Source organism: Macaca mulatta, chromosome 20 (assembly GCF_049350105.2).
Source record: "Macaca mulatta isolate MMU2019108-1 chromosome 20, T2T-MMU8v2.0, whole genome shotgun sequence".
NCBI lineage: Eukaryota > Metazoa > Chordata > Mammalia > Primates > Cercopithecidae > Macaca > Macaca mulatta.
In genome coordinates, this window is record NC_133425.1 from 57,193,607 (window position 1) to 57,216,016 (window position 22,410).

The window sequence follows — 22,410 nt, forward strand, 5'->3', positions numbered from 1 at the left end:
CCTCCAGCTTGCAGACAACAGATCGTAGGAGTTCTCAGCCACCATAATCTTATGAGCCAATTCCTGCTAAAAGCTCCTCTCTCTCACCAAATGGCTCTGTGTCTCTGAAGAACCCTGACTAAGACAGCCCCTAACACACCTCATGTAAGAATTTCTATAAGACTCTGATTTCTGTTATCCTTTTCTGTTGTCCATTAGTAGAGAAGTTAGGATGTCAGCCTTTGATAAACAAATTCACTTCTTGTCTTCCTAAATTTTGTCATTGGCCCCATGAATTACAGAGTCATTCAAGCCAAAAATTCTGGGAGTTATTTTTAGATTCCATCTTTATTTTGAGCATGTAATTGAACTACCATTACTACCAATTTTATATCCAAAATATATGTGAATTCTGGGTATTCCTTCTATCTGTATCACCACTCCATAAAGTCAAGATAATATGTTCCTTGGCTTATGATAAAAACCTTCTCTCTGGGGTTCCTACTTTCATTCATGTCTACTACAATCTGATTTTCATATAAGAGTCAGAGTGATTATTTTTAAAATATAAATCAGATCATATCATCCCCCTGCTTTTAGATCCCTTCAATTGCCTTCTCTTTTACATGAAGTAAACATGAGCTCCTTATCTTGGTTGACAAAAGCCTGGATAATATGTTCTCTGCCCAGGTTTCCACATCTGTTGCACCTCTTTCACCTTTATCCACTATAATCTGGACTTCATATTCTTTCTTGTATATGCCACTGATTCAGTCTAGGAGAACAACTAACATAAGCATTCCCAAACTCTTCACTATGGTTTTCCTTGATTAAAAAAACTTCACTGGGCAACTCAAATATCATTCTGTCCACTGTAAGTAAAACATTTCGTTTCTCATCCATCTATGTTGTTCTATCATATCAAATTTTTTTTTGTATTTCTATTTATTTACATTTCTTCCATATTACCAGTTCTTTGAAAAAAAAAAAATCTCTTTTGTCCTATTCAATGCTGTATTCCCAGCACCCAAATGAATGGGAACTCTTTGGTACATATTTCTTAAATAAATAAGGATACTGATTGTTTTTGTAACTTGGAGAATTTCATACATTGAGAAACACAATAATGAAGCCCATTGAGAGATCCCTTCACATCACCATTTATTTTCAGGTGTCAGGACCTCAAGCTAGCCTTACTTTTTGATACTCCCTGTCTAAGATTTGCTTCCCTCCAAGACTTATTCTAACACAGCCTCAAGAAAGATATCTTGCCTTTGCAGACTTAGATAAATATTCTTTCTCTGTGCTTTAAAAACACTGCCTGCTTAGTTCTTCCACAGGATAGCCAAATCAAATGTTTTATCATTTATTTGCTTTTATAATTTATCCAGTTTAACTCCATGTCTTGAAAGGCAAGAGAATTGTGTTGGGTATATCCTTTTTCTGTTACTAGCCTAGTACCTAGTATGTGTTTTATAGAAAAGAATTTTTATGTTTAAAGGTCTTTTTTAAAGTTTATTTGCAATATCATTATTTATAAATAATTATTATTTATAAATTTTGGCTCTAACATTGAACCAAAAACATCCATTCACATACTCAACAATCAGACTTGACAAAGATGACATAGCTCTCAAACTTTAGAGGTTAATTTAGAAAACCATTAGACATATTTGTAGTCAAAGCAGAACAGTATTGGAAAGGGGGAGGGTGATCCCAATGACTCCTAAATTGTCATGTTCCATCTTAGAGCATAATTGTTAAAATCTTCCTCTTATTTATGAGGAATCATAGGATGGCCTGGAGTTCTTTGCATGTACAGAAGAAATCCCAAGAAATTAACATTTGGCTTTGGTGACCTCTCATTTCCTTTTCTGGTCCTGACCTCTGAGTTCATTGAAGCCATGGTTTTCCACAGTCTTTCTCTTCAGACAGCATCTTGTGACATTCCTCCTAGCAACCCTCTTCTGTAATCTGTGGATAATAATAGAAATATCTATTATCTATTAGTAGGGGTACTTGCAAGAAATAATACTTGCATTCAAGATGTGAATTAGATGGTGGCAGGTAACTCAAATTGGGGAAATACTACAGAAAGGCACCATTTTCTCCAGCAAATGCCTACTAACCTTGAGACATAGATGCAACTTCCACACATAAAGGAAGGAGGAGAATACATACAAAATCACTTACAACATTACAACTCAGGAGATGACCCTAAATACCAGCATGTAATTTCTGTTTCTCTCACATATTTGATGTGTAATTTAACCCTGAAAATTCCTTATAATGTTTCTGAACCTCATTTTTCCTATCCATAAAACACTACAATTTGGCAAACCTAGAAGTCCTATGAGCACCTAATTTCTGGATCTTTCTGAATGTCCAAAAATGTGCCATTGGTGCTTTTTATAATTTTCCCTTTTAGTATTTGGAAAAGCTGTGATTTCTGTTGCACCCATTCTTGAGTTCCCATCTTTTTGGAAAATTTCACCATGACGCCTTCTTGAGTCTTCCCATATGGGGTCCCTTACTTCCTCCTCAGTACTTCCATACCACTATATATAACTTAGTTTCTATTTCTTATCATCAAAAGTCTCATATTATAATTACAGAGAGAACTGTTTAGTTGAAAGTTAAGGGGTGTTAGTGTCAGACCAACCAAACTTAAACCCAGACTCAAATAGTATTTATCCATAGGAAAAAAAAAAATTCAACAATTAGTTCTTATGAGATTGATTAGGTACATTTTATAAATAAAGAAAAAAACTTTGAGAATGCTGCTGTATTTAATATTTCTGTATCAACCATGTAGCTTAATTTCTCTACTGATAGATACTCAATAAATGTGGCAGACAAAATTCTTGTTCCTCAGATAGCCCATCAAGTCAGGAAATTTTTAAATTTTATGTCCTCCATAACACTAGGTCTGTGCTCAAAATACTAGGACTAGAATATCTTCAATATCAACAGTATACCATGTAATCCATAAATTTGTGTTGACTAAAAATACAATGATAATAAATGTATTTTTAAACGATAGATCATAAAGACATGCTCTTCTATAATTATCATAAGAAGCAATAATTACAAGGACAAAAAATACATTCAACACTGTTTGGCCACCTGAGTAACTGCAAAGACACTTTTTATAGCAAATAAAACAGTATTGAAATTGAAAATAGTATAGAAAAGTATTTCCTGCAAAATATATTCTACACTTATTTTCCCCACAAAAAAATACAATGACATTTAAAAGTCTAAGTACAGCCTCACAATGTGACATATTTAATTCTAAGCCCAGGTATTATGAGCCGTTATTCTGTTCGCAAATAAAAACCTGCTTTTAAAACCCTTTACCCTCAATTCAATTTCTTTCAAATTCAAGGTTAGATTCATGAAAAAAGAGAGCCACAATTTCAATTTTTTAGCAATGCATGAGATTATGAGATGAAAAATTAAAACTATAAATTATACCCAGTAACTTAATTGTGTATATGTGTGCATATTTATATACATGAATATATTTATAAATATATGTATAAGGATATATATATATTCTTTTTAATGTTGATATTCATGTTTAAGTTGTGCATTTATAGAGCTTTTATAGTGATGCCTGCTGTTACCTTATCTTTTTGACTGACAATGATAGGATTTCAGTCATGCTCAGCCTTTCCGACAGTGCCAGTGATGGGATTTTTTGAAATCTTATTACTGGTTACACTGCCCTGATCTCAGATGGAACTTTCAATCAAAAAGGCAATCAGAAGGTTATACATTCGTGAGATTCCCTGCAAAGCCAGTGATCGCATAATACAACTTGTTGGAAGGGCCTACTTGCCTTCAGTCCTTATGTGGCTATAAAGAGTAATTGGCTACTTAGCTCTCAGCACCCGCTTTTCCTTTTCCAAAATACAGCATAGCCCAGAACTCTGTTGAGTCTCAGTGTGGAATCCGGCTGCTCCTAGGAGATTTCTAAGTCTCATGCAGAGACTTGTCTTCCTTTAAGCATCTGATTAAGCAAACTCTCCCAAAGACACATTTGTATCTTTCTAAGCGTTCTTGCCTCACTGGTGATACCAGTAAATCTAAGTTTCCTTTTCTTCTATATATACACATACACTTAACTGCAGATTTTTTTCAAAACAGTTTCACTTTAAAGTTTACACCCTAGAAGTCATAATTCTGTGTGGCAAGGTTAACACATGAATTTAAAAATAGCATATTTTAATCATCGTATTATAAACTTATTGTATTTAGAAACTTATAACTATACTCATAAAAATATTGTAAGAAATGCCCCCCTTAATATTCTTTAATATTCATATATGGATGTTTAAGAGACATTTTGCTAATATGATTTGATCAAATCATAGACAGAGTGGAGGCTGAATTGATCCTGTGTTGTGTCCAGTCACCCAGGGATGCATCAGTTCCCCAGGTGGGAACCTTGAATTGTGAGGCAGGCGGAGGGAGGTAACTTTGTCTCACTTGGCTCCAACTTAACCATTCTTCTCCATTTAGCAGAGAGTACTCTTGTCTCTGCTATGCCAATGTTGATCAAACAGACAACAATGCACGGAGCTTTAAAAAAATAGTCATTTCAGTAAAGTTTTTAAAATGTGTTATTTAACAAGTTGAGCATGGGAAACTTAAATCTTAGAAAATGTTAGGAACCATATTGATCTCTTTTGGTTGAGAAAGTCCTGGCAAGTCTATTGCTAAAGTAAAACCTCAAGTAAAATGTGTTTTTTATTTGTTTGGTGTGTGTGTGTGTGTGTGTGTGTGTGTGTGTGTGTGTGTGTGAGAGAGAGAGAGAGAGAGAGAGAGAGTTCCTGAGATTTTTAATTTAATTCACGACACTCTAAAAGTATAGGTCAATCTTATTAGGATCAAGGTATTGGTCACTTTATTCTATGTTACAAGACCTGAAATAGGCTTTTAAATGCAAAATGCTGACACTGTGGTGGCAAAGAAAGTCAGCAAGAGATTCATGCTTTCATTCTGTCTTCCTAGGCAAAGAGAATATTGAGGCGAAGTCTGGTCAACTGGTACACCAGACTTTATCTCCCGCTCACAGAAACCACTGTATGAAGATTATCCTGTTGATTATCAATATCTGAGGATATAGATTTTATACTCCTTAAAAAATACTGTAATTTTTCTGTTAGACATATTTATGTGTCTATAATCTTTGGGCACTTCCAACGTATGCTAGAAATGAGTCTGACGTTCAAGAGATACATAAAACATAATAATCATCTCTCCTCGGTTTGGAAGGTGTAAGATAGTTACAATATTACTATTGATTATTACTGAAACTACTAATAATAATTTACATTCACCAAGCACTTCTTTTAACACTGTGCCAAATCCTAGTATATTTTAAAGTCATGCTGGACCAACCTTTTGACCTCAAGAAAAAGTGTTCACTAGTCATAATACTACATAGAAAAGATGACTTATTCTCAGCAGAAACTCAATAAAAGCTTGATTAAACCACTGGATAGTTACAAATTGTTAGTATAGTATTTAAACATGTTGTTTCTGTCACAGTGGAGGTAGCCTCTAGAAGTTGGTGCCTTCAGTTTTTGAGTCAAAAACCGTTCTCTTCTTAGCAGACCCACACCAGTGACTGAGATGACGGAGGACCACAGCCTGACTGCTTTAATGGATATGTTTTCACTCTAGAACCCCCTGTCAGGCTGGCAGTGATTTTGCCAGGTCTGCACTGCAGTCTAAGACTCTCTTGCCAAATCTTTGTTACAAGTTTTAGGTCTGCAAACTTGTCTGCAGGTTTTCCCTGCTCAATGTGTCTGCTTCCAGAAGGACCCAAGTGACACAGGTGGACTAGCCTTTAGGCGTTCCATGTTCCTTTTATGTCCCTGCTGGCATCTTGGTGTATGATCACTGGCAAGCCATTTCTCTTCTCTGTTTCTTTATGATAAAGACTCTTACAAACAAAAGTGACCCTTGGGATGGTTTGGTTGAGTATTCTAGAGTTTTAGTTAGAGTTGATGATTCTGTTAATAGATCTTCCACTGATTGAAAAAAAATTAATGACAACAAAGGTATTTATAAAAATATATTTCACAAAGTAGGAAACAATACAGGAGTTTCTCTGAATACAATACATGGAGTAAATAAACAATATTGCATTAAAGCAAAGTAGAAAATTAAAATGATCTGCATGTAATACTTGAGTTTTATCATACATTTTCTACTCCTAAATGGCAGGTTTGCATTACAAATTAAATATGCTCACATCTTCTAGTGCTGTTCCTTTTTGGAGTCTAAGACATTCTGTGCATCACCATGAAGATCGGGGATAGGAGTGCTAAAAACGTAAGCAGTGAAATTATGTACAAATCAGTTCCTGCTCTAAAACTGTGGGGGTAACTTGAAGCATGTTTCTTGGGCAGGGCATTATGTAGGTATCTAAAAGTCTAGAGTTTAAATATTCACAGGAATCAATATACTTTAGGATGTTTGTGCTTGTAGTAAAAACACCAAATACTAGGATTATGAACAAAATAGAAAACAGTCCAAAAGTTTCTCTGGGAAAATGCTGTTCCTGCCATCACCAGTTACAATAACACTTTCTACTCTAAAGAGACTATTAGCTCTCCTTTCGATAATATTGCCTGCCATACTCATCTCATCAAAATGTACATATATTAAACATTCATTGTATATATATTTATATAAAACAATCTAAAGGATTATTAATGGATATAATTTAGTTTTTTTCCCCATATATCCCCTTAATCTATAGATTACCAACCTTATTAAATAAAAGCATTAATGGACATCAATAAAATATTTATTTCGAGGATTAAACAAATAAATTCACGCGCTAGCAATAAAACCATCTGTCTCTTATGTAGTCCACTGTGTAATACAGTTTATCTTTGTGTCCTTGTGGAAGAAGATGAAGCGGAGGGAATGAGGAATCCTGCTTCTAGAAAACAAGCATGTTTCAATGGGATTACTCTCCTCCCACCACTGAATTGGCAAGCCCCACCCTGGAATGGATTACGAACATGTGAATATTTTAAGGCTCGACACAATATTTAAAGATGCTATTCAGTCTCTGGTGAGTGGGGCCAACAATTATGTACAATGTGTGGTCACCGTACTGTATAATCTAGGAGGCCTCTCAAAACTCCAAAAAGTTATAATGTACAGCAGACCAAGTATTGCTTTATCATTTGTGGCGGGATCCTTATTGGTGAAGGGGAAAAAAACCATTTGCATTCATAAAAATCCTTGCAGAAGACACATATCAGCAGCAGATTCCTTGCAGGTCCGTATTTTTTTTTTTCTAAGAAAGCACCTTTTAATTTTGATTTTTTTCCTCTATTTAAACCATTTCTCTAAGGATTAGCCAGGATCCCAATCTTTGTCTGTGGTGGTCAGGTAAATATCACATATCCAAGGACTTCTAGACACTCCACATACTTAATTCACACTCCACAAGATTTATAACCTCCTAACATATACTTTTTTATTTTATTATCTTTTTTGGTTCAACATTAAAATGTGGTTGAGTTTATAGATGACTGGTGCTAAACTTGCCTCTAAAACAAATAGCCACATTGGTTGTATCTAAGGGGAGTGACCCTAGAATATTACAGAATGCTCAGTTCCAGTGATTTATTATAATCCACTGTCAAGTTTCTTTGTCACTTTCACCAACAGAGTAGAGTTCGCCCAGTCTCTTAAAGCGGGGACCCCAGTCACTGAGGTAGTCAAAATTCTGGTCTGAGTCTGATGTGGTGGACTCCAAGGAGCTGAGGGAGCCAGCCACTGACCCTCGGCCTTCATAGCCATATATCTGAATGGAGTCATATGGCGGGGCCGTGGGATCATTATCTGCCTCATGCAGCCTTACATTTATAAATTCATCGACATCAACACCATTTGGAACTGGAGCAAGCCCTTGCCTTGGCATAAACTGCAAATCTGGTTTAATATCCTTACGGGGTAAAAATCCATTAATTCCATCTGGATTTTGCAAAGTTGCAATGTCAAAAGCCTCTGTGTCCTCCTCCCCTCCTCCTTCATCATCGTAGCGAATGATGTTTTCTCGAACGTCTTCGTCATCTTTGATAATTAATGGCTCATTTTTATGCCGCCGTAGAGTTACAAACAGCACCACGATGACTAGAGGAAAAATATTAAATAACAGTCAGCCAAACAAGCATATAATTTCACAAGCAACACACTATATATGTTAGGAGAGAGGGGTATTTTTACAAAATCATGTGAGCATACACCTTTAATAATATTTACTGGAGAATTAAGCTAAACATCTTTCTGAATGATGAACATTAAATTTTGAGTAAATACTGTTCCAGATTATTGGTTTATTATACGCTGATAGAGCTGGGTTAAAAGAATTGGCATGCATGCATTCATGGTGAAAGTTACATTTTATACTGTTTTGATCATTAGAGTGAGTGGCACAAAATAAAAAATAGCACTGAAAGTATGACTAGCTTGATGTATGTCTCAAGCAAGTCCTTTAACATCCTTTGGTTCCAAAGCTCCCTTCTATTAAAAAAAGGAGCAAAGTAGGTCCTTGGGCTTTCACGTTTTTCAAGGCACTCTCCAGTTAAATTACGTTCTTTTATTAAAAAAGTGAATGTCAAATTTGCACGGGCAACTTGTCTTGTGGGAGGGCTGGAATGCCTCTAGCTGGGAAGAGAAACCTGAATGTGAAGAAAGGGCAAGGAAAACATACCCAACTAGCCAGATCAGCCAAATCAAACGTGGGTTAATGGAGCAAAATATGTCAGCAAAGTGATGCTTGAATCCAAGGCACTGGGTGAGCAAGACAGATGGAACAAGAAAGACAGTAACTGACACTGTCTTTAAAGTGTTTTGTTCCTTGAGGGTAGGATAAGATACGACTCTCTTGTTTTTCTATTTTCCTATTGTGTAATCTCATTTTATAATTGGATATTTTTATTAAAAGGTTATAGAATCTTAACTTGCAATCATTTTAAATTGATGTTTATATCAAGGAAAATGTCAGAGAAAAGCAATGGTAATTTGAAGAAAACTTATTTTTAGTTTGCTTATTTGCTTTCTTTTCATGTCACCAAATTTGGGATCCAATGGACTTGGCAACCCAATCTATAATGAGACACTATTGTGGGCATAGTAGAGCCTGCTGTTGCAGTGAACTGGTGTGCCTCACACCCAGAGTTCTTCTTATGTAATAGATGGTGTTGTAATGACACAAAAGCACTTCCCCACTGCCACCACCATTATGCCTTATTCATCGATTTACTGGTGATGGAATTGAAAAAGGCACTGAAAGTCCTCTTCAATTGGACATTTACTATCTCAACCCTTTGTCTCTTCACTTCTTCTTAGAGATCTCAAAACGTGGAGAAGGAAAGGAAGTTCCTCTTCCCCAAGGGAATGCTGTTGCCTGTATAGATGAGAGTTTTCTGTCCTTATTTACAGTCATTTATGAACCAGAAAAAGGGTGAAGGCTATGAAGGAAATACGTACCTAACAGCAAAATGATGCATGCTAATATGGCAATTAAGGCGCCCATACTGAGTCCAATTGGAAGGACATAAGCTTCAACATTACAAGACTGGACGACACCGTCATTGCTGCAGCCACAGACCCGGATGGTCAGGGTGCTGGTGCTGCTCAGTGGAGGGTTTCCACTGTCACTGATTATGATTGGTAAAAGATAGACTTCTTGCTTCTGGCGGTTGAATCCATTATGCTTTGCCAAAATACTGAGGGAATTATCTGGAAAAAGTAAAAATTACAATAAGTTGCATCATTTCAAAATGACTGCCCAAATGACACTTTTTTTTTCTAGTTCATGAACCCTTTGCAAACCTCAAGACAATCCCAACTTCAGTGGACTGCTCAGGCTTTCTCCCCGACTCGTCTCCGCTCATTTTTAAATTTAATTTAATTTAATTTAATTTAACTTTATTTTATTTGAGACAGAGGCGCGATCTCAGCTCACTGCAAGCTCTGCCACCCGGGTTCACAACATTCTCCTGCCTCAGTCTCCCGAGCAGCTGGCACTACAGGCGCCCGCCACCACGCCCGGCTAATTTTTTGTATTTTTAGGAGTGACGGGGTTTCACTGTGTTAGCCAGGATGTTCTAGATCTCCTGACCTCGTGATCCGCCCGCCTCAGCCTCCCAAAGTGTTGGTATTACAGGCGTGAGCCACCGCGCCCAACCCGCACTTTTTCAATCAGCATGGACCAGGACAACCATTAACAGGTTGAATGAATGGGACCCCGGATGGACCAAGGGAGTTTTACCATCATCACCTTAAAAATGCAAAACATTTCTTCTACAAAAATAATCTGTAAGTGTCCCTTCCGAAGACATATATTATCTCGTCTCCGTATACCATACATAAGTTTGATTTTTTTATTTAGCCTGATAATAAAATAAATCATTTATTTAGAATGATAATAGGTTAAGCAAATTTGATTGGATAAAATGTCATCATATTTGAAACACAAGTTTGAGAAGCTCTGTATTAAAAGTTGGACTGTATAACAATACGGTTGCAAAACAATGCACTTTGCTGATTCCCCACAGGTACCTAAAAAGAGAGTCACTCATGGCCTAGAGCATTCACATTAAGATACAGCAAAAGCCCTATTTGCTACCCGGAGGAGCTATGTGACATACATTAAAATTCTGTAGAGAAGACCTATAGTGGTTACGTAATAAGAACAAAATGAGAAGTCATAAAAGCTTGTGCTCCATTTTGCAGGTGTCAGTTAATTATATGGAGATATACACTGGTTATCTGGAGCAACAGTTAAGCAATACTTAAGAATATACTTCAGTTCAAAGTAAAACTGGTCAGTGAGAAGTGGCTGCTCCCATGTTAGACACACAGTTCTCAAAATTTCACCCCCAGGTTGAAATATTTGGTTGTCATTCATCCTCATCTCATAAATTGCAGTCACATCATATATAATAATTTGTTAATCTGCTTTCTCATGTTGATTACTGAACGATATACGTTTACTCAAAGTGGAAATGTTGATTAACTCTCAGTGATACTACAGCCAAAAGCAAACAAACACAAGTTTGGTTACTGTGCATGGTGTTATTTGGGCAAAAAAATTATTTGGTTATTTTTTTGTTTGTTTGTTTTTTCAAATATTGGCAAATTAGAGACCCCAGAACACTGGGCTACCTAATCATTGCATATAATAGTAATGATTCCAAACCATTGCCATCCAATTTCTGAGTATCTGTATCCTATTGGTTTCCAAAATACTCAACTAAGTAAGATATTCCATTCAGATGACTTCAAATAAGTTTTATAAAACTACTGTACCATACAGCACTATACTAGGATTTCCAAAAACTGATAGCCATTTCCCAAAATAGATGTATAGTTATATTTAATTTTGCTTTGTTTAAGATATAAACAGGCCTATAATGCTTTTCTAATAAGCAATCAAATAGAAAAAGCACTCTGATTTAACAATTGTTTTCTGAATTTCTTCTGGTTGTACATCATCATATAGTAATTTGAATATACTTAGAAAAAGAGATTTCTAATGAAGTTAAGCAGTTATATACCAAATGATACAGTAATCTTTATTGTCATGACCTAGACAGAAATACCAGTAAGCTAAAAGCGAGGAACATTATCTCAAAACAGGTATAGAATATATAGTTGTGTTATATTTTCAGAAAGTATATGACAAGTATGAGTACAACTAATTAGTACAAAGAATATTTCTGGATGGTTTTATACACGATAGTTCAAAACAAAAGACAGAATTTGTTCTTCAAGAGACAGTTAATAAAACTGAAGTGAGGCTATTGTCTTTTTGTGGTTGACATTATTTCTATGAGAAACAATCTTTCCATATTCTCCTTTTATAACAGACTATTATAATAATTTAGAAACTGTAGCAGGAATTTGCTTACTGCAGAACAAAGTTATGTCCTTTACTACTGAGAAAAGCATTGGTGGGTCTAACACTAAATTCATACTTACATATATTTTTTTTTACTAATCCTGGAATTTGCCTACCTTGCTCTCTTTTCTACACACAGGAAATTGTTGACTGAGTAAAGAAAGTCTATGAGTTATTCTTGCTAAATTTTACCTGCCAGTTCCAGGCAACATCAATTCCTTTTTTTACCTACTCATCTTTTTTTTTTTTTCCTATTTTTGCATTGGTATTTGTATTTGTTTTCAATTTACTTGAGTTCTTCCATTAGGCTAAATGAAATCACCATTATTTTACACATCAAAAACCATAGAATATTAGCAGTTTCACAAAGCTTAAATTAATGATTTTGGAATAATTTTTAAAATCCTAAATGTAGTAAATATCTTCTACAAAGTTGTGTTTTCTTCTTTAACACTCTCTAACTTCTTTAACACATGCCTTTTCATTTCATTAAAATTTTTGATTTTAATGTAGTTTATTTTATTAATCTTTTATAATTAGTGTTTTCAAGCCTTATTTGAAAAATTTTTATTTAAAATTTCTTAATTATATACAATTATTTTTAGGTTGTTGTATTAATTTGATTGTTTTCTATACTAAAATTGAGTTTCTCAATGTTAATTATGGAGTAACTTGTCACTTACCTACTGATCGTCAAAGCTCATTGTCTCACAAATGAAATTTTTATGCGTCCTCATTCTTTTAAGAGATCTGTCTTCTGTTTCAATAATCTGGTTCTCTAACCCTGAATGAATACCCTGTTTCTTATGAATGAAAACTTTATCATAAATCTTGATATTGGTTACAGCATTTTCTCATACCGTGTTCTTTAAGGATATTTTGGCTATTATTGTTCATTTGCTCTTCTCTGAAAAATATAGAATCAGATTATAAGTTTTATAAAAATTCCTATAAGAAATTTGGTAGAAGTTATATTTAAATATTAACCAATTTTGAAATAATTACATCTTTATCATCAGTTTTTTACATTAAGAGTGACTTATGTATGTTCTTTAATACATGTCAATAAAATGTTTTTAGCTTACAAAAATGTCCACATCTTTTTGTTAGATTTATTTTTGCTGCTGTATATAGTTTCTTGTGATAGTAAACCTGTTTACAATTTAGTTACCTTTTTAAAAATATATTTTCAACTCACTGCTGCTGATAATTTAACTGCCTTATACATTGATTTTAGCTTCAACAATCTTCTAAGACTTTCTTTTTATTTATGAAAGCGTATCTTATCAGAGAATTCCATTTCAGCATGATAGCAAAAGGAGCTCCACAGATGTGCTTTCCAGTGAAACTGGTGAAAATTATAAATGGAAAAACGTTTAAAGATTCTGCAAATGGATCTGGAGGCAAGCAGCAAATAAAGAAACACTTATTTAAGAAAATCGACTAGAGCTTGGTAAGAATGGTAAGACTCTGAGAGTGCATGAACAAGAACCCACTCCCATCCTTCCTTATCTCAGCTCAGTGAGGTAGAAACTTTACTCCAAACTAGTTTAGTCAAGAATACAGGGGTCCTTCTCCCTGCAGCGAGCAGTTGGAGGACTATTTTCTGGGGGAAAGGTGTGATGTCAGACATTCTCATTCTGTTCCTAGTTACTTACTGTTCAAGCTAAGTTCTAAGTCAGTGTGGTTAAGAGGCAGGGACTCTTTTCTTCCTCCTGGTCCCCACTCATGGGAGAGAGGCTCTGGCTGGGCACTGTGCCACTGAGAATATGGAGCCTCAATAGTCCTTTCCCTAGCCCACTGTTTACTGGGCGAGGCAAGCCAAAAAATCTTGAGGCTATTTTTCCCTTGGCATCATATGCTCTGTCCTAAGGTATAGCTGTTCCTCAGAGAAACATGCCATAATCTTCACACCAGCTCCAGAGCCAATAGCTCAGGATTTTGCCCAGGGGAGTGAAAAGCAGGGAATCTTGGAAAGAGGGAGCCTCGGGAGCCCACCTAGATTAGAACGAATCTGAAAGTCTGACCTAGGAAACTACTCTTTCAAAGCAGATCAAATTTGAATGGATTGGTCCTTAGAGCAATTTAGGTTCCAAGGCAGCCTTACAAACAATACAGAAATCCTGTTGGTAATTAGTGTAGTTCAACAGCTAGACCTGGTCAGGGGAAAAGGCAATCAAGGAGAGCCCTGCCCAAACAATTGTAATTCTAAGGTGACTGTGGACACACCCATGGTTGAGATTCCCTGAGGTGAAACATCAGAGATTTAATACTACAGGGGGGAAATAGACTTCACTAAAATAATCCAGCCAGTCATTAAACAAACAAGAGAATAAAATAAGCCTTCAGCAGATAGTACCCAGTTTTGCTATATTATCTAAAATGCCTAATTTCCAACAGAAGATTATGAGACATACAAAGAATGAAGAAAATATAACCCATGGGGGAAAACAGCTGGCAAAAAGAAAAAGCCCATGAGAGGGACAATAAAGCATTAACTAGAGTGACAAAAACAGTAGACTTGAATTGGCAGAAGAAATGATAAGTGAACTCAAAGATAGAACAATAAAGAATACACAAACTAAAGAAGAGAAAGAAAAAAAGAATAAAGAGAAATAAGCAGAGTCTCAAAAAATGAATAACACCATTAAGTGCACCAACAAATATGTAATGAGTGTACTAAGGGAGGAGAAGAAGAAACAGAAAAAAATATCATTGAAAACCTGAATTAAAAAAAAAAATAGTCTATACATCCAGAAAGCTCAAGGAACTCCAAGAACATAAACACAAAGATATTCATAAATAGACATATCATAGTGAAAACACGGAAAGCCAAAACCAAGTAGAACATGTTAAAAACAAGAGAAAATTGACTCATCACTTAACAGCTAAAATTTCATAGAAACAATGAAGGCCAGACGGACGTGGGATAACATATTCAAAATGCTCAAGGAAAAAAATTGTCAACCAGCAATCATATTCAGCAGAGCTATCTTTCAAAATAAATATGTATATGAAATAAAGATATTCTCAGATGTACAAAAAAAAAATGAGAGAATTTGTCACCAGCAGGCATGCTTACTAAGAAATACTAAAGGAAGTTTTCTTCAAACTGAAAGCAAATGACCCCAGATGGTGACTCAAATCCACATTAAAAATAAACAGAGTATCAGCGACAATAATTATCTACTTATAAAAGACAGTAAAAATGCATAGTTTTTCTTCTTTTTTGTCTTAACTGTTCTACAAAGCAATTGTATAAAACAATTACGTTTTTCAGCATAAAATATCTATTTTTTGAGCATAAAATACCTAGAAATTAAAAAGTAGTAGTGGCATACTTTAATACCTCACTTTCAATAATTAATAAAACATTGAGGCAGAAATAAAGGTAGAAGGTAGAAGACTTGAAAAACAATATAAACTATACCTAACACTGTGGAACACTCAACAACTGTATAATAAATATTCTTCTCAAGTGAACTTGGAACATTCTGCACTGTGAACTATATGCCAGGTCATAAAACAAACCTCAATACATGATAGAATGATAGAACTAATCCAAAGTAGGTTGTCTGACCACAATGGAATGAAGTTACAAACCAATAACAGGAAGAAATTTGGGAAACTCATAGATACGTAGAAATTAAATAATGCCCTCTTAAATAGCCAATAGATCAAAGAAGAAAGCAAAAGGGATATTTTAAAAAAATTATGAAACAAATGTAAACAAAAATACTATGAAATCAAAATGTGTGGGTTGCACCTAAGGGAGTCCTTAGAGGGAAATTTATAGCGTTAAATGTCTGTATTAAAAGAGCAGAAAGCTCTCAAATCAATAGCCTATTTTTTTTACCATCGGCCATATAAAAGGAAGAGCAAAATAAGCCTAAAGCAATCAGAAGAAAGGAAATGGTAAGGATTTAAAGAGCAAATTAGTAAAATAGGGAATAGAAAAATATATCTGATCATATTGGGGGTATTTCTATATAGTCACACATTCTCTGCAAATAAAGGATTTTATTCATTCCTTTTCAAGAATTATTGTTTTCATTTTTTTTTAAATCTTAGTACACTAATGAGAACGTCTAATACAATTTTGAGTACAAGAAGTTACAGTGGGCACCTTTACCTTGTTTGTGATTTTTTTAAAAAAGAAAAAGGCTTTTGACTTTCAACAATTGGTAAGATGATCAATGGTGTTTATTGGAAGATTTTTTTCATTGTCTATCTGTTTACATGCACTGTTTTTTTTTGTTTTTTACTTTAGTTTTACTTTAGTTTTTTGTTTGTTTTATTTGCTGTCCATTAGGGTAAAAGGAAAGAACAGTCATATAAGTGATAGTATCTTGGCTGTTCACAATCTCTAAACTTGGCTTCAGTTTTACTCTTACATTATTCAACAACCTTCTTCTCAGTCTTTCATGTTTCCATTGTGTATCATCTTCTTGTCTCTGAATCTTAGCCTGCCCTCTCCCCTTATAGCTTCTGCTCCTGCTTATTGCTTCTATTGCATGTATTTTATCTTTTTGAGCACAGTAAACAGAAGAGTATGTCCTAATAATGAGATGTTAGATAAAAGGGAGAAATTTTTCTAGAAGTAAAAAAAATATGAAAAAAGAGAGGAAATGATCACTGAATCCATAGTTACATACTACATTATTTAAAAAAAAAATCACTTGAAGTTGAGGGCAAAACAACAGTTTCCAAAAGATAGAAGGATATGCTGACAAGATCAATTTTAAAAATGGGCAGATTAGTATCAATTGCAATTCTCTAGGATGAACTAATATCCAACCAGATAGGTTGATGTCCTGTCTACTACAGTTGTGTTACACTGAGAGAAACATACCATCACATTATCACCTGGCTCTCTGACATTCTCAATAGGTGTATTCAAATACAGTCAGCTTTCTGTATCCATGGTTTCCACATCTGTGGATTCAACCAACAGCAGATAGAAAATACTTAAAAATATAAACAATAACAATATAGTAATTAAAATAATACAAATTAAAAACACAATAAAATATATCTATATATAGTATCTACATTGCATTAGGTATTATAAGTAATCTAGAGATGATGAGAAGTATATGAGAGGATGTACACAGAGTATGTGTAAATACTATGCCATTTTATATCAGAGACTTTGTGCACCCGTGGATTTTGATATCCACAGGAACCAATCCCCACTGTATACCAATAAGCAAATGTACTCATAGTCCCCATTATTTCTCCCAGTTAGAGATTTTCCTGTTTCCTCATTCTTTTGGAATGCTTTACAGATGAATATTATACCAAGAAAAAAGAAAAACTCCATTTCTAGGAGCTTCCCTATTCTCCATACCCAGTTGTTTATGACTGACTGTTGTACAAAAGATCTTCACGGGGACTTAAAGTGAGCTAAGAGCACCAGGCATGCCTCCAATGACAATATTCCTAAAGTGGTAGTAGAATTGAGTTTCCTTCTCCTTGGCTGAGAAATACAAGGTATGTGCCAAGTAAATAGTAAAGAAGAGACCAAATGAACAAGAACTCTTTTCAAGGACACAGGTTTGCTTAGTTTCAGGTGGCAGAATACAGTTATGTAAATATATATGAACTTTTATTCAGATTCTGACAACAGATTGATTATGAACAAAAATATTTAGTTTTATTCTTAGTTTTATGTAATTTTGTTTTTCAAGTAATTTGTTAGGTTTTTACTGAATGTTATGAGACCATGCTAAAGGCAGTCATCTTACAATTAATCCCTTATAATGTTGATGCATTACTCTTGTGAAATTTTAGAAAAACATAGATACTGTTAAATAAAATGTATATGTTTTATTTCATTAAAATATAAGCCTCTTGAGGCAGACTTGCCTTAGTCACAGTTCTACTCCCAGTCTGTAGCACAGGACTTGACATAGAGCAGGAATTCTCATAACATTGGTACCATTGTTTTACCCACTTCTATTTGGAATGCTTTTAGTTTCAAGGAACTGAACAGCTAACGGATTCATAAGCACTGAGAAATATTTTTAAAAGTTAGAAAATGAGACAGCAATGAATATCTGTCTATCTGTCTGTCTATATACCTAACTACCTATCTATCCATCTCTCTAATCTTGTAAGAATTTCTGTTACCGAACAAAAACAAAATTGACTAAGCACATTATTCTGGAAAAACATATCAAATAGAAATGGAATGCAATATAGACTCTCAATAATAGATAAACATGTATAACTATCTATCTATATATATGTGTGTGTGTGTGTGTGTGTGTGTGTGTGTGTTGGCAGGGGGGAAACGAGAAAGAGAGAGAGTACATTTAGAATTTCTGCACTTGATTACACACTAGAGATTTTAGTTTCTTTCCCCAAGGTCTGCATGGTTTAGCCCCTGTCTAATTCTCCAGCTTCATGTGCTGCCACTCTCCTTTCTCTGTATGTTCCAGACATCCTAGCCTTTTCTGAGTCAAACATCTTCCCTCTTCAGGGCTTTCATATTTGCTCTTCGTTTTGCTTGATAATCTCTCTACCTCTCCTTAGCCATAATTTGAATTGTGAAGATGTATGTGTTCTTTATATCGATGCTCAAATATCACTTCTTTCTGTATAATTTCCTTCACAAATTGTCCCCAATATCTCCAGATAAATGAGTTACATGATCTTACAAAACTCTTTATATTTTTATCAAAACACTATTACAAAGAAATGATAGAGTAATGGCGATAAGATAGATATTAGAGGTACAGAAATAAACTCAGAAGCTTCCAAGTAACAAATAACCTATTGCAGATGCATAATGGGTTTTCAGCAAATATTTGCTGATTAAATAAATGAGTAAGTAATCATAAGCTATATTTTGTGGGCTTAAATTTATTTCCCTTCATGTTATTTGTTGTAAAGGCTTATATGTGGTTTAAAATAAATCAGAGAGAGGGAGAGTTCAATTTCAGGCTATTGGAAAGCATATATATCCTGGGGTTGTGTATGAAAATTTAAGAGAAATATTGATGGTTTCCGAGCCTTTCTCTGGGCATGACTCATATCATGAAACATGAGCAATAAACTGAGGATGCTTAGGTTCAGATAAAAAGAGGCCTTACAGAGGGAAAAAAATCAAACTTTTATTAAAATATTGAAAACACCATCATGTTAAAGAGGTGCATACCAGAATTCTATTTTACTGAACTGAAATTGGATATGTTAGTTGTATATTCAGAGAGGGGCACACGGATTGAACAATTATCTCCTATAGTTAGTTGAGGAGAAATTTCTTCTTTGATTATTGGTATTTTGTCCTTGAAGCATTTGGAGATGGAAATCAAGGGATATTCTTTCACACAACGTGAATATCCTTATAACATATCATTTTTCCTGTAGCAAACAAGGAAGTATTTGTTACAGACTGAATACGTAAATAATTCTTCTGTTGAAGCTATGACGCTCAGTGTGCCTGCATTTGGAGATTGGGCCTCTACAGAAGTAATTAAGGTTAAATAATGTCATAATAGTGAGGCTCTAATCCAAGAAGAATAAGTCCTTATAAGAAGAGACACTAAAGACCTTGTGCTAGATGTTTCTCTCGGTGGGCACACAAAGAAGAGCTCATGTGGGTTCAGCCACCTAAAAGCAAAGAGAAGAGCCCTCAGAATGAAAACTACCTTGCATACTCCACATGTATAGTCCATGAAAAATTAAAAAGTCTATTTAAAGTAAATGTGGCACATATACTCCATGGAATACTATGCAGCCATAAAAAAGAATGAGTTCATAAAAAAGAATGAGTTTCTGAGCAAACTAACACAGGAACAGAAAACCAAACACCACATGTTCTCACTTATAAGGGGGATTTGAACAATGAGGACACATGGACACAGGCAGGGGAACATCACACACCAGGGCCTGTCGGGTGGGCGGCAAGAGGAGGGAGAGCATTAGTACGAATACCTAATGCATACAGGGCTTAAAACCTAGAAGATGGGTTGATGGGTGCAGCGAACTACCATGGCACACGTATACCTATGCAACAAACCTGAATGTTCTGCACATGTACCCCAGAACTTGAAGACAAAAAAAAAAAAAAAGATAGACTGTGCCTATCTGGATAACTCCTCACTTTTATCTGTGTAATTTATCCCACAGTCTGAATTTCTTTCTTTCTTTCTTTCCTTCCTTCCTTCCTTCCTTCCTTTCTTCCTTTCTGCCTTCCTGCCTTCCTGCCTTCCTTCCTTGCCTCTTTCCTTTCTTTTATTTCTTTCAATTACAGTAGTTCTCCCTTATCACAGTTTCGTTTTCCATTGTTTCAGTTACTCAAGGTCAGCCACAGTCTGAAACTATGAAATGGAAAATGCCATAAATAAACAATTCATAAATTTTAAATTGTGCACCATTCTCAGTAGCATGATGAAATCTTTCTCTGTCCCTCTCAGTCCCACTTGGGATTTAAATCATCCTTTTTTTCCGGCACATCCATGCTGTATATACTCCCTGCCCTTTAGTCACTAGGCAATCATTTTCGTTCAGGTTGAAAAAACATAGAACATACTGTGTGTTTGTGTGTGTGTGTGTGTGTGTGTGTGTGTGTGTGTGTGTATGGTTTGATATTATCTGTGGTTTCAAGTGTCTAATCTGGATTTGGAACATATCCCCTGCAGATAAAAGAGGGAAATACTCTATTTTCTTTGTATTTTTAATAAAACAGGATTGGCCATTATTATTACTGTTAGTATTTAAATATCTCAAGTTCTTTCCACATTGTTTATTGTTTAGATAGAATAAAACAGGCAAATCCAAATTCTCTTTTTCTTTTAGCATACTTCATCTGTTGCCCTGATATGGAAATGTTACTTTGGTCTAGATCCTATGTATTTAAAATTACTGAGCTATGACTTATGGTTGTCCTTTTAGATGCAAACAAAAAGAAAAAGGAGGCAGAGTTAATGAAGGCACTTGTCAGGCAAATATTTATGGCAAAATAAACAGATGAAGAGAAGATCAGTAGATGTTGTGCCTTGTTGAGAAATGTCACCTGATATTTGACTTGCAAATTTCTTTCAAATTTTCTTGTTAAGTCGAATGAAATAAAAACGGTAAGAAGGTCAAAACAAAGAAAAAAATGTCACTGTGTTTAGTAGGTATGGACAAGAGATTTAATTAAGTTCTTATCACTGTGTTGTATCTGTTGTTTATTTATAAAAACCCAGCAAAACAATAAAAATACCAAATCCAGAAATTTTCAGCATATTAGAATAGTATATATACAGTAGTATCCAATATTTAGGAATATGAACAAATATTATAACATCCACACTTCATTTATATGTTTCTATTCTAAATACTGAGTCTTGTTGGAAATAGTCACAGTGTAATGAATTAATAAAAACTAAGTTTTTGTGAAGCCAGTCTCCTTCAGTACCATTACAACTTCCTATATAATTAATTGAAAGTGTACCAACATACTAAATCTGCCACAAGCAACTGGATATCTGAGCCACCTAATTAGATCGTTGGCTTATTTGTGACTGCTTTCCATTTTCTCATTAGATTTTCTGTCATGCCACCTGATGTCAATAATATCAATTTTTTTGAATGTTGACTCATTACCAAATATTCTAATAATTAATAATATGGTCTATCTAGCCATAAAATATTGGAGCAAAGTCCACTTTGACTTTGGGAAAAAAATCAACATCATGGTGGATTCTCATGGAAGTTCCTAGACTAACACCAAACTGAATGTTTAGTCAACAATTTACAATTATACACAAAATGAATTAGAACATTTTAACACAGAAAATCACTTTGCAGGCTCTTTCTGCACTGTAACCATCTAGCAGTAAAGTTCTGTAAATATCTGCATCGTTGTCATTTTGGAATGAAAATGGACAGAGAGTAGGCTGTGCTATTCACTTTACAAAACCCAGCAGTCATCAAGTAATCTATGAAACTTAGGCAGCTTGTAAACTTTTTTAAGAAGCTAAATTTACTCCTTTAAAATTTAAAGTGTTTCTATAAAAGATTATTTTAGATCACATGAAGATAGTGTGTAGTGGAATTATGTTCGTGAAAGATAATGCTTACTATCTCCATCCTTTTGCTTTTTGATGCTGTTTCTGTGTATATTATGGTAGGTGGTAGAACATTAGTGTAGTGGTTTGAATAACAAATCTAAATTCTAATCCTTGGAATCTGTGAATGTCACCTTACTTGGAAAAGGGTCCTTGCATGGAAGTAAGTTAAAAATTTTAAGGTGAGCAGTTCATCTGGAATTGCCCAGTGCATCCTAAATCCAACATTTGCCCTCCTAACAGTGAGGCAGAGGGTAATTTGATGCAGTGATGAGGAAGAGGCAATGTGTCAACTGAGGCAGAGACTGGCATGGTATGGCCACAGCCAAGGAATGACTATAGCCAACAGAAGCTGGGAGAGACAAAGAATGGATTCTCCTCTAGAGTTTTTGAGGAGAACATGACCCTGCCCACACCTTGATTTCA

The 22,410-nt window shown here is 34.9% G+C and overlaps 1 protein-coding gene across 2 annotated transcripts in view; it reads right to left on the reverse strand.

Moving 5' to 3' along the window:
* Nucleotides 1-7,295: 7,295 nt before the first annotated feature.
* Nucleotides 7,296-22,410, reverse strand: part of CDH8 (cadherin 8) — a 385,185-nt gene continuing 370,070 nt past the window's right edge. The window contains exons 11-12 of one of the 2 annotated variants that reach the window (XM_015126310.3): nt 9,508-9,759; nt 7,296-8,148 (exon numbers count right to left, since the gene is read on the reverse strand). In XM_015126310.3, the coding sequence (XP_014981796.1) occupies nt 7,655-8,148; nt 9,508-9,759 (746 nt within the window). In that variant the 3' untranslated portion in view covers nt 7,296-7,654. 2 annotated transcript variants of the gene reach the window in all.